General features: G+C 39.2%; 1 protein-coding gene across 3 annotated transcripts in view; it reads left to right on the forward strand.

Annotated features, from left to right (window-relative positions):
• Positions 1–17,822, forward strand: part of si:dkey-12j5.1 (uncharacterized) — a 610,757-nt gene that overhangs the window by 233,945 nt on the left and 358,990 nt on the right. For 2 of the 3 annotated variants that reach the window (XM_059972254.1, XM_059972252.1), the window contains exon 8: positions 3,876–3,944. The exons of the other annotated variant lie outside the window; for it this stretch is intronic. In XM_059972254.1, coding sequence (XP_059828237.1) covers positions 3,876–3,944 — 69 coding nt within the window. The remainder of the gene's footprint in view (positions 1–3,875; positions 3,945–17,822) is intronic. 3 annotated transcript variants of the gene reach the window in all.

Here is a 17,822-nt window from a genome sequence, read left to right on the forward strand (position 1 = left end):
GATGATATTGTAGGGGTGGAACTGGACTCTCTGATGGTGGTGTCTGAAAAGAGGATGCTGTCCAAGTTGCATGCCATCTTGGACAATGTCTCCCATCCTCTCCATAATGTACTGCAGGAAGTGGATCTGAAGGGAAACTAGAAAAGACCCCACACTGTGTCAGGTCCACATGGTCACCTAAAATGCCTGGAACGTGCAGCAAGTATCCCAGTTCCCTCCATTTTTACCAGTGCCAGGATGAATTTGCCCCTGATGGAGGTCGCTTTTTGTGGGGATTGAGAGTTGTTGTTCTATCCAAGTTGGAGAGTGCTACATGCCTCTGAAGAGTTGGAGGAGCTACATGCCGGCTATCTAGGCGTGGACAAAATAGAAGCGTTGGTTCAAAGCTTTGCTGGCCTGAGATAGGTGAGCAGATCGAGCAGCTTGCCATGCACTGTTTGGGATGCCAATCTGTCGAGAAGATGGCAAGAGTATCTTGGGGAAGAGGGAAGCAAGGTGTCAGATCCACTTCCTGCAGTCCCAGAGTCTACTCCTATGGCCACCATGGAGGAAGCCCCAGAACCTGGGATTGTTTCACAGCTACAAGTCTCATCTACCAAGCAGAGTGACCCCCACCCCCGCCCCCCCCCTCCCCCCACCTTGTCAGGAAAGTTGTTATCCCACAAGAGAAACAAATCCTCTACAGTGATTAAATCTTTAGGCCTTACTGGGACAATGTAAAATTTAATATGCAGTGGATGTCTTTATAGTAGTGTATTATATTCTGTGTTTATTGTTGAAATGCATTCTTTATTGAGTTGGAGTTTATAGCTAAGCAGGGAGGATTGTTGTGTATTTAGTATTTCAGTAATATTTGAGTAATATTGTAAATATATTGTTTCATTTAGCATTGTTTGTTAGTATCATTCATTACAAGTTAAATGTGTAAATACATAAATGGCATGTCATAAGTGCGTGTCTTACGGAAGTTAAAATGAAATAAAGACACATTCTCAGCTCCATGTTTTTGTTTCAGTTACAGTTACCAAATCATGTTCTCTGTTAAAGAGATCTCATTAAGGTTGAAGGTTTTGACATTGAGTGACTTTTATTCATTAGAGGCTCACATGGCATTGAATTGCTTTGATGAATCACTTTTAGTTGGTGGATACATTAAAATAATTCTGAGCTAGTAATTTCTGTATGTTATCCTAAAGAGGAAATCTATACAGTATATATAATAAATTAGGTAAAAACTGAGGACCTCGTGGTATATACATACCAGCTGTGTGGTGAAAAAGGCACAACAATGCCTTTTTCACCTCAGACAGTTGAGGAAGTTTGGTATGGGTCCTTAGATCCTAAGAACTTTCTACAGTGGCACAACTGAGAGCATCCTGACTGGCTGCATCACTGCCTGGAATGGGAACTGTACCTCCCATAATTGCAGGACTCTGCAGAGAGTGTTGGGGACAGCCTAGCACACCTGTAGTTGTGAACTTCCCACGATTCAGGACATTTACAGAGACAGGTGTGTAAAAAGGACCAGTAGGATCACTGGGGACCTGAGTCACCCCAGCCACAATCTATTCCAGCTGCTACCATACAGAAAATGGTACCACAGCATTAAAGCCAGGACCAACAGGCTCCAGGACAGCTTCTTCCACCAGGCCATCAGACTGATTAATTCATGCTGATTTGAGTGTATTCTATGTTACATTGACTGTTCTATTTATTATAAATTATTAAATACTACTATGATTGCATGTTGCACATTTAGACGGAGACGTAACGTCAAGATTTTTATTCATGTATGTGAAGGATGTAAGAAATAAAGTTAATTCAATTCAAAAAAATGAGGAAATCCTGTGGATTAAGTGAGGTGAGGTTACCTTTTCAGTCACTGATCATTTAACAGGGCCCAAGTTTTGTCGGGAGATATTCCAGTCCTGTTTGTTTAGGAGAGTGAATAGCATGTTTGGTAGCTGTTGTAAAGATTGAACAAGCTACAAAGGTTTGGAGCTGAATTGAATTACTGTAGCTAGCAGTTCTAATGGAAAGTGCTAGTGTTTTACATCTCATGGACTTCAGTGCTTCAGCACATTTATGGAGGAACTACAACATTTTCTTGCTAAAATCTGAGGTATGCTATATATCTGTTGGTATATCTCCCACATTTCAATGGGAACTCACTTCTCTGATTCTACACCAGTCAACACTGCAGAAGGATTCTCACTTAAGACCTGCAGATGGAAAAGAAAATAAATCTTAATTTTTATTTATTTTAGTTTAGAATTCTAGTTATAGTTGCATATATTTAATGATTTTTAAAAAACTATTTAAATGGTTTAAATTTAAATTAAAAAAAGCACTTTTACAAAGCAGCACTGATTTTGACAGGAATTGAGCCTCTTTTCCCTGATCTTGTTCTTTTAGAACATTGTGCAAGTTTTTAGCATCCCACGGGATTGGTATGAGTGTGAGGAGAGTGTGGGAGGCACTTTCTAAGACATGCTGAATTCAGCAATGTATGGGCCGTATCTTTGGGGGAAAAAAGACCTGACTGACATTCTCCACATATATCGCTGTGCTTGGTCTAGACTTCAAACTGCAGTTCAAACTATCGTGGCTATCGTGTGTTTGTGCTGTTAAAGCCATCCTTATTTGAAAATGTTACTGGAATGGCTGGATATATTGTATTTGTGTATATAATGAAACAAATTAATACACAATTGAGAAACTGTCAACCTACTGATACTCATAGTTATCTTGACTATATTTCTTTAGACCTTCTGTAAAAATGCTGTTCCTTTGTCTCCACTGCATCTGTTCCTAGGACATGGCTTTCCTTTCCAGGACACAGAGATCACTTATAAGTATGCCGTATCCCTTCCTGCATTATTGATGTTGCCCCCAACTGCATCTCATGCATTTCCCTATCATCTGTGCTCACCCGGTCTTCCTGCCGCCTGAACAATGACAGAGTTCCCATTGTCCTTGCCCACCACCCCATGAGCCTCAACACACAACACAGCATCATCCACAGCTTCAGCCATCTCCAAAGAGATCCCCCCACTAAATATATCTCTTCCTCCCCTTCCACTCTCTGCTTTCTGCAGGGATCACTCCCTCCACGATTCCCTTGATCGTTCATCCTTCCTGGCACTTATTCCTTCAAGTGGCCAAAGTGCTACACCTCCTCCCTTGCCTCCAGTCAGGACCCCAAACAGTCTATTCCAGACGAAGCAACACTTCTTCTGCTGGAAACTTCTATTGTGTCCAGTGCTCTTGTTGTGAATTCCTCCACATTGGTGAGACCTGTCATAAACTGGGGACCGCTTTGTCGACCTCCACTCCATTTGCCTAAAGTGGAACTTCCCTGTTGCCAAATGTTTTAATTCTGATTCTACTTCTTGTTCTGACATGTCGGTCCATGGCCTCCTCTTGTGTCAAGAATGAATATTGATTTCTCCTTCTGGTAATTTTTTCCCTCTCCCTCCCCTCTTCTTCTGTTCCCTACTGTGACCTTTCTAGCTTTTCTGACCAGCCTATCACCTCCCTGGGTCCCCTCCTCCTACCCTTTCTCCTGTGGTCCACTCTCCTCTCTTATCCTTCTTCTCTGTCCCTTGACCTTTCCCACAACCTGGCTTCACCTATCACCTTCCAGCTAGACTCCTTACCCACCTTCCTCCATTTTATTCTGGCGTCTTCCCCTTTTCTTCTCGGTCCTGAAGAAGGGTCTCGGCCTGAAATGTTGAGTGTTTATTCATTTCCATAGATGCTGCCTGACCTGCTGAGTTCCTCCAACATTTTGTGTATTGCCCTGGACTTCCTGCATCTGTAGACTTCCTTGGGTTTAAAATTAATGCATTAATCTATTTTCCTTCATGTTTCAGAATTTGTTTCCTCCTTATGAATCCAGAATAACTGCAGCAAAGCTGTTGATAGAAGTTGAAGAATATGAGGTAGGATTGTCAGATTCTATCTTTTATTCTGTGTAATATAAATAAAAGTAACCAGTGCTGGTCTTTAACTTTTCATGGATCCATAAACTAGAAAGGAACGCTAGAAGGAAAGAAAGACCAGAGAGCAAACATCTGCTTCCGTGTATTTGGAAATTTTTACCAATCACTCACAACATGTTTTCTTGTTCATGTAACGTAACACTAAAATCTATAAACTCTGAAGTTGTTTTGGCTGTCTATTTGTATTATTTCTTTCCTTTTTCTTTCTGTGTTAAAGAAAATACAATCTTCGTTTTCTTTGAATGAAATTGTTAAAGACAAAGTATTATTCTTGAGAGTCCACATTAATTATTTCACCTTGCAACACATATTTCCTGAGATTATTTTTCTGACTGAAGAGCTGCTTTTTGCTCTTCTATGATGTTCTTCTGTGAGCCTAAGTTGCTTGGCTGGTAAGGATTATTGATGAGTATTACAATGCAAACCAAAGATGCTTGTGGCATACAGTGAAATATTTCATTATATTATGTAGTTTTCTTCTGCAAAGGCATATTTAGGATTTAACAGCATCTGAATGTGATGGTAATATTGGACTCGTGACTCAGACGATTACTTTAACAGATTTGATTTGACTACTTTGATTAGATCCACCCTGCAGATATAAGAAGTTAAAAGAGGTTCATAATAAGTTTAAAATCCAATGGTGTCAAATTGCCAAAAGAGTGAATTTTGATCACTGGAATATTTTGTGATATGTTATTTTTAAATCCTGATTTCCTTCCCTTCACCTTGTTCCTACACATTATCTTTCTCCTCTTTTCATTCTCATCTTTTCTTCAAGTTGATTATTTTGCTGTTACCTTTGCTTTCTTCCTTTGTGTTCTTACATATGGATCCATTTATTGACCTTTTCTCTCATTGTTTTATCAAATAGTGTACTTGTACCAATCTTTTAACTGTACTTGTGAACAATTTTGGAATCTTGTGATTCCAAAGGAATTATAAGCATGGCGCTTGTGTGGCATGGCGACGTTTTGCAGGCAGAAAACAAAATTACTAACTATTCTATTAATTACGCTTTTTCTGGACTACAAGTGCTAAATCCACAGCCTGTAAATTCCCCTTGGGAGCTGTGCTTTTGAACAGTCTGTACAACCTGTTGTCTTTACATATCCTGAAGGATCCAGTGAACTGGACTCTAAAGAATGCAGATATGGCTGCTGCAGCTATTGCTGGAGTGGACTTGGGGCCAGATCAAAGTGTCGGGGCCCAGGTCTGAGAGCAAAAAACAAATCAATGTTTGACCAATTTAAACAATGAGCTTAATTAAGGCTGAAAGTGAAGGATAAATCAGTGTTCAGTTCATTACTCAGTGAGGTTTATTGCCTCAGTGCTGAACTAACTCTGCAGCTGTGGCCTGCAACCATCAGCACTCACCTCTGCCTGAACTGGCTCCGTGGCTGTGGACTCACTTTCAAGGACTCGTGTTCTGTGTATTGTTTGATTACTTTTATTGTTTGCATGATCTGCTCTTTTCACACATTGGGTGTTTGATGGTCTTCATTGTGTTTTTTTTTAAATGTGTTCAATTGTCTTGCTTTGTTTTGTGGTTTCCTGCAAGAAGATGTATCTCGAGGATGTATATGATATACGTACTTTGATAATAAATATATTTTGAACTTCCATGCAGGGTTTGAGAATTCAGATCAGTGAGGGTGCTGAAACACTCCAAGGTTGCTGTAGGGAAAAGAAACATAAAAATATATAAAACACTAAAACAATGAGTAAAATAATTGATAAAAGAACAAGTTCCCCATCCTTCTACTAAGTGATGCAAAGGATTAACAAAACAACATGCCTGAAGCAGAGTGCAGATTAATTAGTACAGGAACAAGTCAGATACTATTTTGAACTGAGCAGGTCGGGCAGCATCCATGGAAATGAGCAGTCAACGTTTCGGGCCGAAAGCCTTCGTCAGGACTGAAGAGGGAGGTGGCAGGTGCCCTATAAAGAAGGTGGGGGGAGGGTGGGAAGGGACTGGTGACTACCCAGATGGTATATAAGGTATTGCATGCCAAGGGGCTGGAGACTACCCAGAGTCTCCTGCCCCTTGGCATGAACATTGAATTGTCCAACTTCTGGTAATTCCCTCCCCCTCCCTTCCCTCATCCCAGTTTCACTCTGCCTCCTCCTCCAGCTGCCTATCACCTCTCTCATGATTTTGTCTTCTACTACCCATAGTGCTTTCCCCTTACATTCCTTCTTCACCTTTCCTGCCTATCCTCTCCCTGCTTCCCCTTCCCCACCCCTTGATCTATCCACTTACTGATTTTTCACCTGGCACCTACCAGCTTCTCCTTCCCACCCTCACCCCACCTTCTTCATAGGGCCCCTGCCCCCTCCCTCTTCAGTCCTGACGAAGGGTCTTGGCCTGAAAAGTTGACTGTTCATTTCCACGGATGCTGCCCGACCAGCTGAGTTCCTCTGAACATGTTGCTTTGACCCCAGCATCTGCAGTGTACTTTGTGATTACGGATGCTGCTTTGCTTGTCAAGGACTCTGATTTATGACAACTGGCCTGGAAACTCTTTACGTTCACATCCAGTCTGAAGACAGAAGTCCAATGTGCTTATTTCTGAAAATCTTATCGGCCAAGACTTTACTTTGCCAACCAAAATGGTTTTGCTCATCCTTGAAAAAGAGAGCAAATGATCATCTGTATATATACGTCAAGACCTCAGGGACCTCGTGAAGCAAGACCTTATGCTTTACTTGCATTACTAACTGACAGGCTTGCTCAATATGAGTACTGCAAATGGGCAACTACATTCCAAGTAAAAAAAATCTGTTTTTAATTTACCTCAGGGTATAAGCTTTGAAAGGATGGTGGATAAAAATGAAAGATTAGAAATTTGGAGTGTGTGGGGAAGCAGTGAGTATAGGGTTCAATTAGAGGGATTTAAAAAATAAACATTGTAAATGTGGAGGTGTTGAAGGAAAATTAGCCTGTTTAGGTTGAGCAGCATACACAAAATGCTGAAGGAACTTACTAAGTCAGGCAGCCACTAGGCTAGGGAATGGAATGGTAGCCAAGGGTTCAGGCCGAAGCACTTCATCAAGACTGGAAAGGAAGTGGGTGTATATTGAATGGAATTTGATAGAGAATCATAAATGAGCAGCAGGAATTTGCAATGGCTTAAGTACTTATTATGTGGAAATGGAAAGCTGGCCACAGGAGCTTTGAATTAGTTGAACATGGACTTTACACAGCTGTAAATATAATTAGGTGGTGGAGTATTATTTTTTATTGGAGTTAGTTCATCTACGTGAAACAAGAGCTGCAAAGCGATTTTTTTCCTCATTATGTAAATGTGTGGATTCATGTGTCAATTAAAGATTGGTTTCATTGCTGTCTTGGGAGATGCCTGGGGTCTGCATTATCTAAACCTCTTAACTGTTAAGTGAATTGTGTATATTGTTAATTAGGTTATAGATTTTTAAAAAATACATTTGCAGAAGGAATGAAACAGTATTCTGTTATAGTATTCAAGTTCTGAAATCATTTCATCTTGTCAAAGAACCAGAAGAAATAAAATGCAGAAGATTTGCAAATTCAGAAGAATAAATTATTATTCTTAAGTGCCAAATTTTCTGCTTAAAATGTAAGAGATTATATTCACTGAAGTACTGATGGTTGACTTAATGCGTATTTCTCCTTTGTTGTAAAGGTATTTATGTGAAACATAGAAAATCCTACTCACATAATTAATTGGCGTGCTGGAGACTGATCAGTTGACTAAAAGATATCGCATTAAACCGAATGCACTACCGTTAGCAGGCTTTATTAAATTCTTTAGAAGTGCACTCTGCAAAATATAGACGTGCCATGTCCTATAACACCATTCTCCTCCGAGTTCAGGTCAATTCTCTGTTTCAGAGAATTCAAAGTTAAGATTGGATCAGCTATGATCTTGTTGAATGGCGGAGCAGGCTTGAGGGGCCGATTGGCCTACTCCTGCTCCTATCTCTTATGTTCTTATGTTCACTATAATCAATCTTTAAAGTTTTCTTTTTGATCCTCTCCATTTGGGAGATGCCCTCTTCTCATTAGTACTGTTGAGGAGGAGGTACAGGAACCACTCTTAACATTTTAGTATTGGGTATCATATCATCCACAATTTCCATCAGCCCAGGTGCACCACAAGGCTGTGCTCTTAGCCCCCTACTCCACTTGCTTTACACTTATGACTGTGTGGCAATGCACAGCTCCATTGCCATACTTAAGTTTCCTTATGACACCACTGTCGTAGACCGAATCAAAGGAAGTGATGAATCAGCCTGTAGGAATGAGATTGAGTGGTGCCACATCAACAATGTCTTGCTCAGTGTTTGTAAGACCAAGGAGCTGATTATTGTCTTCAGGAGGAGGAAACTGGATGTTCAGAGGTGGAAAGGGTTAGCAACGTTAATTTCCTCGGTGTTATAACTTCAGAGGACCTGTCCTGGGCCCAGCACATACATCTGTAAGTGCAATTATGAAGAAAGCATGGCAGTGTCTCTACTTAGGAGTTTGCAGAGATTCAGCATGACATCTAAAACTTTGACAAACTTCTATAAGTCTGTAGTGGAGAGCAATGTTCCCTCAAATTTGTAATGACCAGTGTGGCAAAAATCTTGTCCTATTAATTTTTTGCCCAGTGATGATAATGTACACACTAAATTTTGTATGTAGAGGTATCCTTTTTAACAGCTAGCAAAACACTGTCAATAAGAACTTTGATCCCTGGGTTTGATCGTTTTCATTGTCGTTCATCTGCACTCTCATAAAACGTACAAAGCAGGCTTGTAGTGGGTAACGAAGGATTTTCTCGCTGGAGCTTTTGCACACCGTCCATCTGTGATTTGCTTGCTAAGTGTCGCTTTAAAAAGTCAAGTTCCCAAATATTACACCACTTCTTCTCACTTACAAATTCTCCAGCAACGTTTGCATCTCAACAATACATGCAGGTGACACCAATTTCTGTATGTATATAAATATTTCTCTTAACACATACCGGTCCTCATAGAGGGATCAGAAGTGGAGAGAGTGAGCAGTTTCAAGTTCCTAGGTGTCAAGATCTCTGAGGACCTAACCTGGTCCCAACATATTGATGTAGCTATAAAGAAGCCAAAACAGTGACTATACTTCATTAAGAGTTTGAACAGATTTGCTATGTCAACAAAAACATTCAAAAACTTCTATAGGAGTACAACGGAGAGCATTCTGACAGGCTGCATCACTGTCTCTGGTATGGGGAAGGGGAGCTACTGCACAGGACTGAAAAGCTGCAGCAGGTCGCAAATTTAGTTGGCTCCATCTTGGGTACTAACCTACAAGGTAGCCAGGACACCTTCAAGGAGCGGTGTCTCAGAAGTGCAGTGTCCGTTATTAACGACCCCCAGCACCCAAGGCATGCCCTTTTCTCACTGTTACCGTCAGGTAGGAGGTACAGAAGCCTGAAGGCACACGCTTGCGATTCAGGAACAGCTTTGTCCCCTCTGCCACCCGATTCCTAAATGTTCATTGAACCCATGAGCGTTACCTCACTTTTTAAATATATATTTTTGTTTCTGCACGGTTTTCAATCTATTCAATATATATGCTATAATTAATTTACTTATTTATTTTTCTCTTCTATGTTATGTATTGCATTGGACTGCTGCTAAGTTAACAAATTTTACGACACATGCTGGTGATAATAAACCTGATTCTGATTCCTGACCTCATTAGCTGTCAGTGTAGTAGCTTCGACTGTTTCATTAATCCATTCCGTTTTAAATAAACCAGTTGTTCTTTTACGCTTCACGCCTGTTGCTTCTTTAGAATTTGACATAGTGAATCAATAGTTTCTTCAATAAAAACAGTATAAATAAGCTAGTTCTAAAATCTGCAGACAATTCATTGCAAACTCCGCATTGTAAACATCATCTGCATCTGAACCTGGAAAAGGAAATGTGATTATATACGATCATGAAATACACTTAACATGCCAGCAAGGTAGAGGGTGACAACCTTTTGTTCACAGTTTGAATTCCTTTGTGTGCTAGTAGCAAAAGATGTGTGAATGCACACACCTTAGTGGGAACATTGGTGGAGAGTATACAGACATCACTTGGACTGAAAATCCTGCAAAATGTAGTGGATACGACCCTGTCTATCAGAGGTAAAGTCCTTCCCACCTTTGAGCATATCTACATGAAGCGTTGTTGCAGGAAAGCAGCATGCATCATCAGGGACTCTCATCACCCAGGTCATGCTCTCATTTTGCTGATCTCATCAGGAAGAAAGTGCTGGAGCCTCAGAGCTCCCACTACCATGTTCCTACCCCTCAACCATCAGGCTCTTAAACGGAAGGGAATAACTTCACTTTCCCCACCATTGAACTGCTCCTATGACCTATAGACTCACTTTCAAAAACTCTTCATATCATGTTCTTGATATTTATTGCTTATTTATTTATTATTATTATTGTTTTGTATTTGCACAGTTTGTTACCTTTTACACAATAGTTGAATGCCCAGTGGTGTGATCTTTCTTTGATTCTATTGTGGTTACTATTCTGTTACATATTTATTGAGAATGCCTACAAGAAAATGAATCTCAGGGTTGTATATAGTGACATAAAGGTATTTGATAATAAATTTACTTTGAATTTTGAACTTTGATCTTTTAAGAACAGCTTCTTCCCCCTCCACCATCAGTTCTCCGAATGGTCCATGAGCCAATGAGCATTACCTCAGTATGCCACTTTTGCACTTTTTATCGATCTGATTTTGTCTCTCTATTATTATTGTAACCTATATCAGTTTTTTTATGTATTGCACTCTGCCGCTGTAACAAAATTTCAAAACAGATTTTGATTCTGTTTTCATGATTGATGCAAGTCAGCGAGTATGGCATCTAAATGTTGCTCAAGCTCTTTGTAAGTGATGGAAAGAAGATTCCTTCATTTATTTTATTAACTACCATTACATCAGTTTCACAGTTCAGTAAGAAAAAATATGCTAATAATTAAAAGGTAATCAAAGTATGACTTGTGAAAATGCTTTGAAATTAATGGGAAATGCTAGCAATTGCATGCAGAATTTCATTAATCCCCTGTGTACGTGCAGCTGGCTTCAGGTTCTTGCAAATGCGTGCCTGGACACAAAATTTCTGAATTTGCTGACTGCCTTTCTCTGTCTTTTCCCAAATTGCTTTGATATTTGAATTCTCATGGAGTTGAGTAGCCGAGCAAATAGTTGTGTCAGTTTACTAATATTTAAGCTGGGGAAACTGCTGGAAAAATTATTTTTAGTCATTTAAATAGTTCATAAATCTTTAGTTTCTTAATTTTGTCTGTATATTGCCCCATTAATGTGAAACATAAATGGTATTTACATGTACCAAACCTTGCTGCTAAACTGTCCTCATCCTTAAAGATGGGTCCCACACTTTCTAGCAAACTGGAAAGATATGGGACATGTAATCTGGACATATCCAGAGTGTCAGCAAAACACATCTTGGCTGGAAATTATGGATCAAGTAGGTTACAAAACTGAATTGAGAAATTTGGTAAGCCTGATTTATTTTTCCAGTGTAATCTGTACTTTTGTATTCTTATGCATGTATGATAACTTCTACCTTTTGTTTAAATATATTGGACCTCAATAAAAATGTTTTAGTTAATTAATAAATGAGTATTACTGAAACAACTTTTCTCATAAATAGTGTTATAGTTGCCAAGCAAATTGCCACTGATCCATTTACCCCTATCTTTTTATTCTGGCTACTTCCCCTTCCATTCCAGTTCTGAGGAAGGGTCTTGGCCCTAAATGTGGTCTATTTATTCATTTCCATAGATGCTGCCTGACCTGCTGAGTTCCCCTTGCATTTTGTGTATGTTGATCCATTTAATAGTAGCCCTGATCTTTCATGAGAAACGTTGATCTCCATTTGGTGATTTGCCGTATTTGGCACATTTGGATGATATGCAGTGAAAGATTTTTAATTGTTTATGGTTGTCTCTAGGGTAATCCAGACATGATTATATTTTAATTTAATCTGCTCACCAACCTGCCATAAAAAGATTTAATATGAAGTCAGGTAAGGTTTTTCCACACCATTTTATATTTAAGATTTAACTTCGGAGTTTATTTCGCACAAACACATTTAATTGCCTGAAGCAAAATATTTAATAAACTTTAAAAAATATAATTTGTATCTATTCAATATTTTTGCTTGGGCTCTTAAATTGCAAGGAGTCTGCTATTGAGCGCTTTTAGAAGTAATTCACAATGGCATCTCAAATTCTTAATTCCTTAATTAATTAAAGGTCAAAAGCATTCATTTGAAATTAATATATGAAATTTGCCTGGCATTTTAATTGATTGGGTAGGCCGATTAGGTCCTCATTATAATTCGTGATTCACCTGCAATTCAAAACCCCATAGATTAGAAAGTTATTTGCAGTGGTACATACTTCATAATATCAAGGAATAATCTTTTCTATTGTGAGCTGTTCTCTTGTTCATTCGCCCAGATTTACTGATATAGTGGGGTTTTTTTCATTAAAAATATGGTGGGCCACTTGTCTGCTGCCACTGTGATCTAGCGTTGATTCTCTGCCTGTTGATCATCCTCATTTATTTTTCTAGGGAAGTTGGCAGTGGGCTCTCTTAGGTTGAGCAGCATCAATGGAAATGAATAAACAATTGATGTTTTGGACTGAGACCCTTCATCATGACTGGAAAAGAAGGGGGAAGGTGCCAGAATATGAAGATGGGGGGGGAGAAAGGAAGGAGTATAAACTGGAAGGTAACAGGTGAAGCCATGTGGGCGGGAGGGGGAATAAAGAACAATATCGTGCAAATGTCTTGGGCACATACATATTATTAGGTTTCCTAAGAAGTTTATGAGGAAAGTACTAAGATAATATACCTAAGACTTTTGTATAGTACTCTATGGTGAAAAAGGTAAAGGGTTGGAGAAGAAGGAATCTGATAGGAGAGTGGACCATAGGAGAAAGGGAACATGAAGGGCTCTAGTGGGAGGTGATACGCAGGTGGGGAGAAGAGGTAAGAAGGAGGCTAGAATGGGGAAATGAAAAAAGGAAAAGGGTATGGGAAAACAATTCCGAAATGTTGGAGAAATTGATGTTCATGTCACCAGGTTGGAGACGACCTAGACGGAATATATGGTGGTGTTCTTCCAGCATGAGAATGCCTCATCATAGCAGAAGAGGAGGCCATAGGCCAATATATTGGAATGGGAGTAGGGATTAGAACTAAAATGATTGAGCATCACATTAAGTGGATGTCAGGGTTATAGCTGTATTGCAATAACTTGGCTATAGGCACAAATATTTCTGGAGTGTAGGTGTGGAGTATAGGAGAGGGTCAGCAACTTTAAGTTCCTTGGTGTTATTATTTCGCTTGGAAGTTCCTCTGCTTCCTTAGAAGCTTGTGAAGATTCGGCATGTCATCTAAAACTTTGACAAATTTCAATAGTTGTGTAGTGGAGGGTATATTGACTGGCTGTGGTATGGAAACCCTCTTGCCCTTGAATGGGAAAAAAATACAAAAAATATTGGGTATGGCCCAGTCCATCGTGGGTAAGCCCTCCCCATCATTGAGCACATCTACATGGAGCATTGTCACAGGAAAACAGCATCCATCACCAGGGACCCACACCATCCAGGACTTGCTCTCTTCTTGCTCGGCTATCGTGAAGACGATGGTTACCACTCAACCATCAGGCACTTGAACCAGAGGGGATAATTTCACATGCCCATCACGGAGCTCATACCGCAAACTGTGGACTCACTTTCAAAACTTCTTAATATCATGTTCTTGAAATTTATTGCTTATCTAGTATTATTATTTCTTTCTTTGTGTATTTGCACATTGGTTGAACACCCAGGTTGGTGCTGTCTTTCGTTGATTCTATTATGGTTATTCTATTGTGGATTTATTGACTATGCCCACAAGACAATGAATCTCAAGGTTGTATGTGGTGACATATATGTACTTTGATAATAAACTTACTTTGAACTTTAGTATGTGCCTCTCAAAGCCTTTACAGTATTTGGTGCTTGCAGCTGTTTCTTAATATCACATGCACTAAATCAAATTAGATCTCAGCAGGGAGTTGCAATGGATTGTTGATTTAGTTTAATTTGAAACCATGGTCTTAAATTTGAACACTCTCTCTTCATCTCTGTCTCAGGGTTGAAGGTGACTTGCTTTCACTTTTGTTCTTTGGGTGAGGGAAAGTGGTGAAATGCACCCCAGTTAGACTGAAATCAATAGAGAGAGAATGCTGGGTGTGTGTTATGAAGAATTGGTAGCAAGAGACTTGGTGAATGATGATGGGATTTGGTAAAGTCAACATGGATTCATGAAAAGGAAGTCATGTTTAACCTGGTTTTGAGGCTCTAATCTTTGGGGAACATTGAACTGTGTTCCATTAAAGAATGTGTGTACGTAACTATATCAGAGGCATTGACTAAAAGATCATTAAACAAAAATAAAGTATGTGATTGGTGGTAAGATCCTGATGTGAATAGAGGACTGGTTATTGGACAACAGGGCAGATCAAGAATAATGGGTCACTTTCTGTGTGTTGATGAGAAGCTGTGTGAGTCATGGGAAGTAGAGGGGCTTCAGGGAGACGCAGACAAGCTAGATGGAAAATCAATGACATGGCTCATGGAATGGAAAGTAGATAAATGTATGATCCTTTTTTTTATATACAGAGAAGAGCAAAGTAACTACTAAATGGAAGTTGTGGTGTGTAGGTGCCCAAGGGATTCATGTAGCCTTGTACACAAACCATGAGAGCTAACATACAAGCAATTGAAGTGGCAAGCAGCAAAAGTACACTAGGAAAGGCACCCCAATGAAGTTATATATGGGTCTAATGAGATTGCACATGGAGTTTATCTATAGGGCTGGTCTCCCTAAATAAGGAGCAATATTCTTGCGACAGATGTACTGCAACAAAGTTTAACTAGATTGATTCCCAGGAAGGAGGGATTATTTTATGATGAAGTAGCATGTGTGCATACTCTCTAAAATTTAGAAGATTGAAAATGACTTAATTGAAAGTCTTGCCAGGCTAGAGACATGTTTTTTCCAAAAAATGTTCTCAACCATTCAGGATTAAGTGGAGTGGAACTTTCTTCACCTAGATGTTAGTGGATCTGTAGAATTCTCTACCTAGGTGTACCATGGGGGGCTCAGTTGCTGAGTAAATTTAAGATAGAGAGGAAGTTGGATGTTCAGGGCATTAAGGGATATGAATTAGTAGAGGATAGTGGCACCATGGAAAAGAACAGCCAGTCTTTTATTGAATGGCTTAGCAGACACATGGGAACTAAATGGCATCCTGCCTCTGTTTCTTATGTTACTTATCCATCTGTGACAAAATGCAGTAATGTTTCTGTAGTAATTTATCTTAATATTTTTATTTAATTTACAACTTTGTTTCACCTGAATACCCAGAATACTACATCGTCTGCATACACTGATTTTGGCTACAGAGGGGCAAACCCAGTTGAGCTGAAGAGAAGACGTATGTTTGGATTCTGATTGCCCATTGCATGTTGTAGTGAATATTTTTGGGAGCCTGGGCAGTGAGTGTTGGCTAACTATTTGACAATGGGGCATCATTATTGGGACTAACACATTCCAGGGCTTGTGAAGTATTTTATTTTGCAACATGTTGACATTGGCTAACTCAAATTGGTGTGCTCTGTATATCGCTTTAAATTTATCTCCTGCAACTAGGAGAAGTTTTAGCCTTGTTTTAAGTTTGCAAGACTGCTTTTTTAATTTTAAAATTTGTTCCATTCAAAGTGTGTGTTTAACTGTGATTATTTGATTCTTGCACTATTTACCTGTCCGTCAACGAATATAAATCAGGAAAGTAAAATAAGTTAAAGCTGAATACATCTTTTCTGTTTTGATACTTCTGATTTTTATTAATAAGGTGTCTTATTTTGTGTACTTCCTTTTAGTCTCTATAGTCTGTGCAGCAATAATAACAAGAAATTGAACTCCCAATCCTCCCCAATTAGTTATCCTTCAGAATTTGCCCAATTTCTTCTCCCCAGCCTACATCCCTGTGGAAACACACATCTTGAATTAGGAGCTTATTGCAGGTGTTAATTTGTCTTACTGTTTGACTTTGTTGGATCTGCGCCCTCTATTTCTAATTTAAAATATTTAGAGCAATTTACTAAGTATAATTTGTTTAACTGATATATTTCATGTTTAAAACCTGTCAGAACAACTGAATACTCAATGAAGAATCTAAATAGAGTGGTGTTGCATATGTTTATCTCACATCGTGAAGCTTTGGGATTGAGGTCCAGCTGTGATGAGACTTAAGCATGGCTTCCTCATGTACAGTTTGTCTTGTTAGCTCTGAGATGTGCTCATCTGGAGGGAATAAAAATCAGTACTTTCTGCCAGAGAAATTACACAAATTAATGATTAGGAATTATTAGGAAAACTTAATAATTAAGTAGACTTATAATTAAATTTTTGCTGAACGTGGGAATTAAACACATTAACATTGCTGCAACAGTCATAAGATGTTGGAGGAAATCAGCAGGCCAGGCAGCATCGATGATAAAGAGTAAACAGTTAACGTTTTGGGCTGAGCCCATGAAGAAGGGTCTTGTCCCAAAACATTTGATTGTTTACTCTTTACCATTGATGCTGCCTGGCTTGCTGAGTTCCTCCTGCATTTTCTGTGTGCTTGTTTTGGATTTCTAGCATCTGCAAGTTCTCTCGTGGTTGTGATATTAAGATTGCTCTTGGGAAATTACTGACACTTTTTTGAAATGGTAATGTTTTAGTGTACAGTACAGCTTTTCTTCAAAAACTGATCTGTTAATTTGTTGCTGTGTATCTCATCAAAAGTATGAAGAGTTTGTATTGTACGTCTCTGAAATCATTGTCATGTTCAAGAACTGCACTGGATAGATAATGCTAATGTCTTGTAATTGATTTTATTTCTTACATCCTTCACATGCATGAGGAGTAAAAATCTTGGTATGTTTCGTTTCTGTCTAAATGTGCAGTGTGCAATCATAGTTATTTATAATAAATGGAACAGTCAATGTAACATAGAGAACACTCAAATCAGTGTGAATTAATCAGTCTGATTGGAAGAAGCTGTCCCAGAGCCTGTTGGTCCTAGCTTTTGGCCCGGGAAATGGATGGGAGTAGCTGGAATCCTATGTAGCACTGGTTTACACAGCAACCAGCCCTTGCTATTTGCCCAATTTTAGCAGGTAACATTTATAGTTTCCTTTTTGTTTGCAGCTCAGACTTACTGAATTTTGGGTGAAAAAGCAAAGAGCTAAATTGTATCACAGAGGCAAAATTCAAAAGGGTGAAGAATGCAGGACTGAAGGTGTTGTATTTAAATATGTGTATCATTTGGAATAAGGTGCACAAAATCGTGGCGCAGTTACAGATTGGTCAGTACAGTATGACATTGTGGATGTCACTGACTCGTGGCTGAAAGAAGACAATAGTTGGAAGCTTAACATCAAAGGATATACTTTGTGTTCAAAGGCCAGGCAGGAAGGCATAGGCGGTAGTGTGATGGTGTTGGTAAGAGATAGAATTACGTCTTAAGAAAGAGGTAACATAACATTAGAGAATGTTGAATCTTTGTGGGTAATAAAACCATGATGGGAATCATATATAGACCTCCAAACAGTAGCCAGGATGTGGGGTTGAAATTGCAAAGGGAGCTGGAAAAGGGATGTAATGAATAATGATACAATTGTAATGGGGGACTTCAATATGCAAGAGGATTGGGAAAATCAGGTTGGTGTCAGA

This window comes from Hypanus sabinus, chromosome 6 (genome assembly GCF_030144855.1).
Source record: "Hypanus sabinus isolate sHypSab1 chromosome 6, sHypSab1.hap1, whole genome shotgun sequence".
Classification (NCBI taxonomy): Eukaryota; Metazoa; Chordata; class Chondrichthyes; order Myliobatiformes; family Dasyatidae; genus Hypanus; species Hypanus sabinus.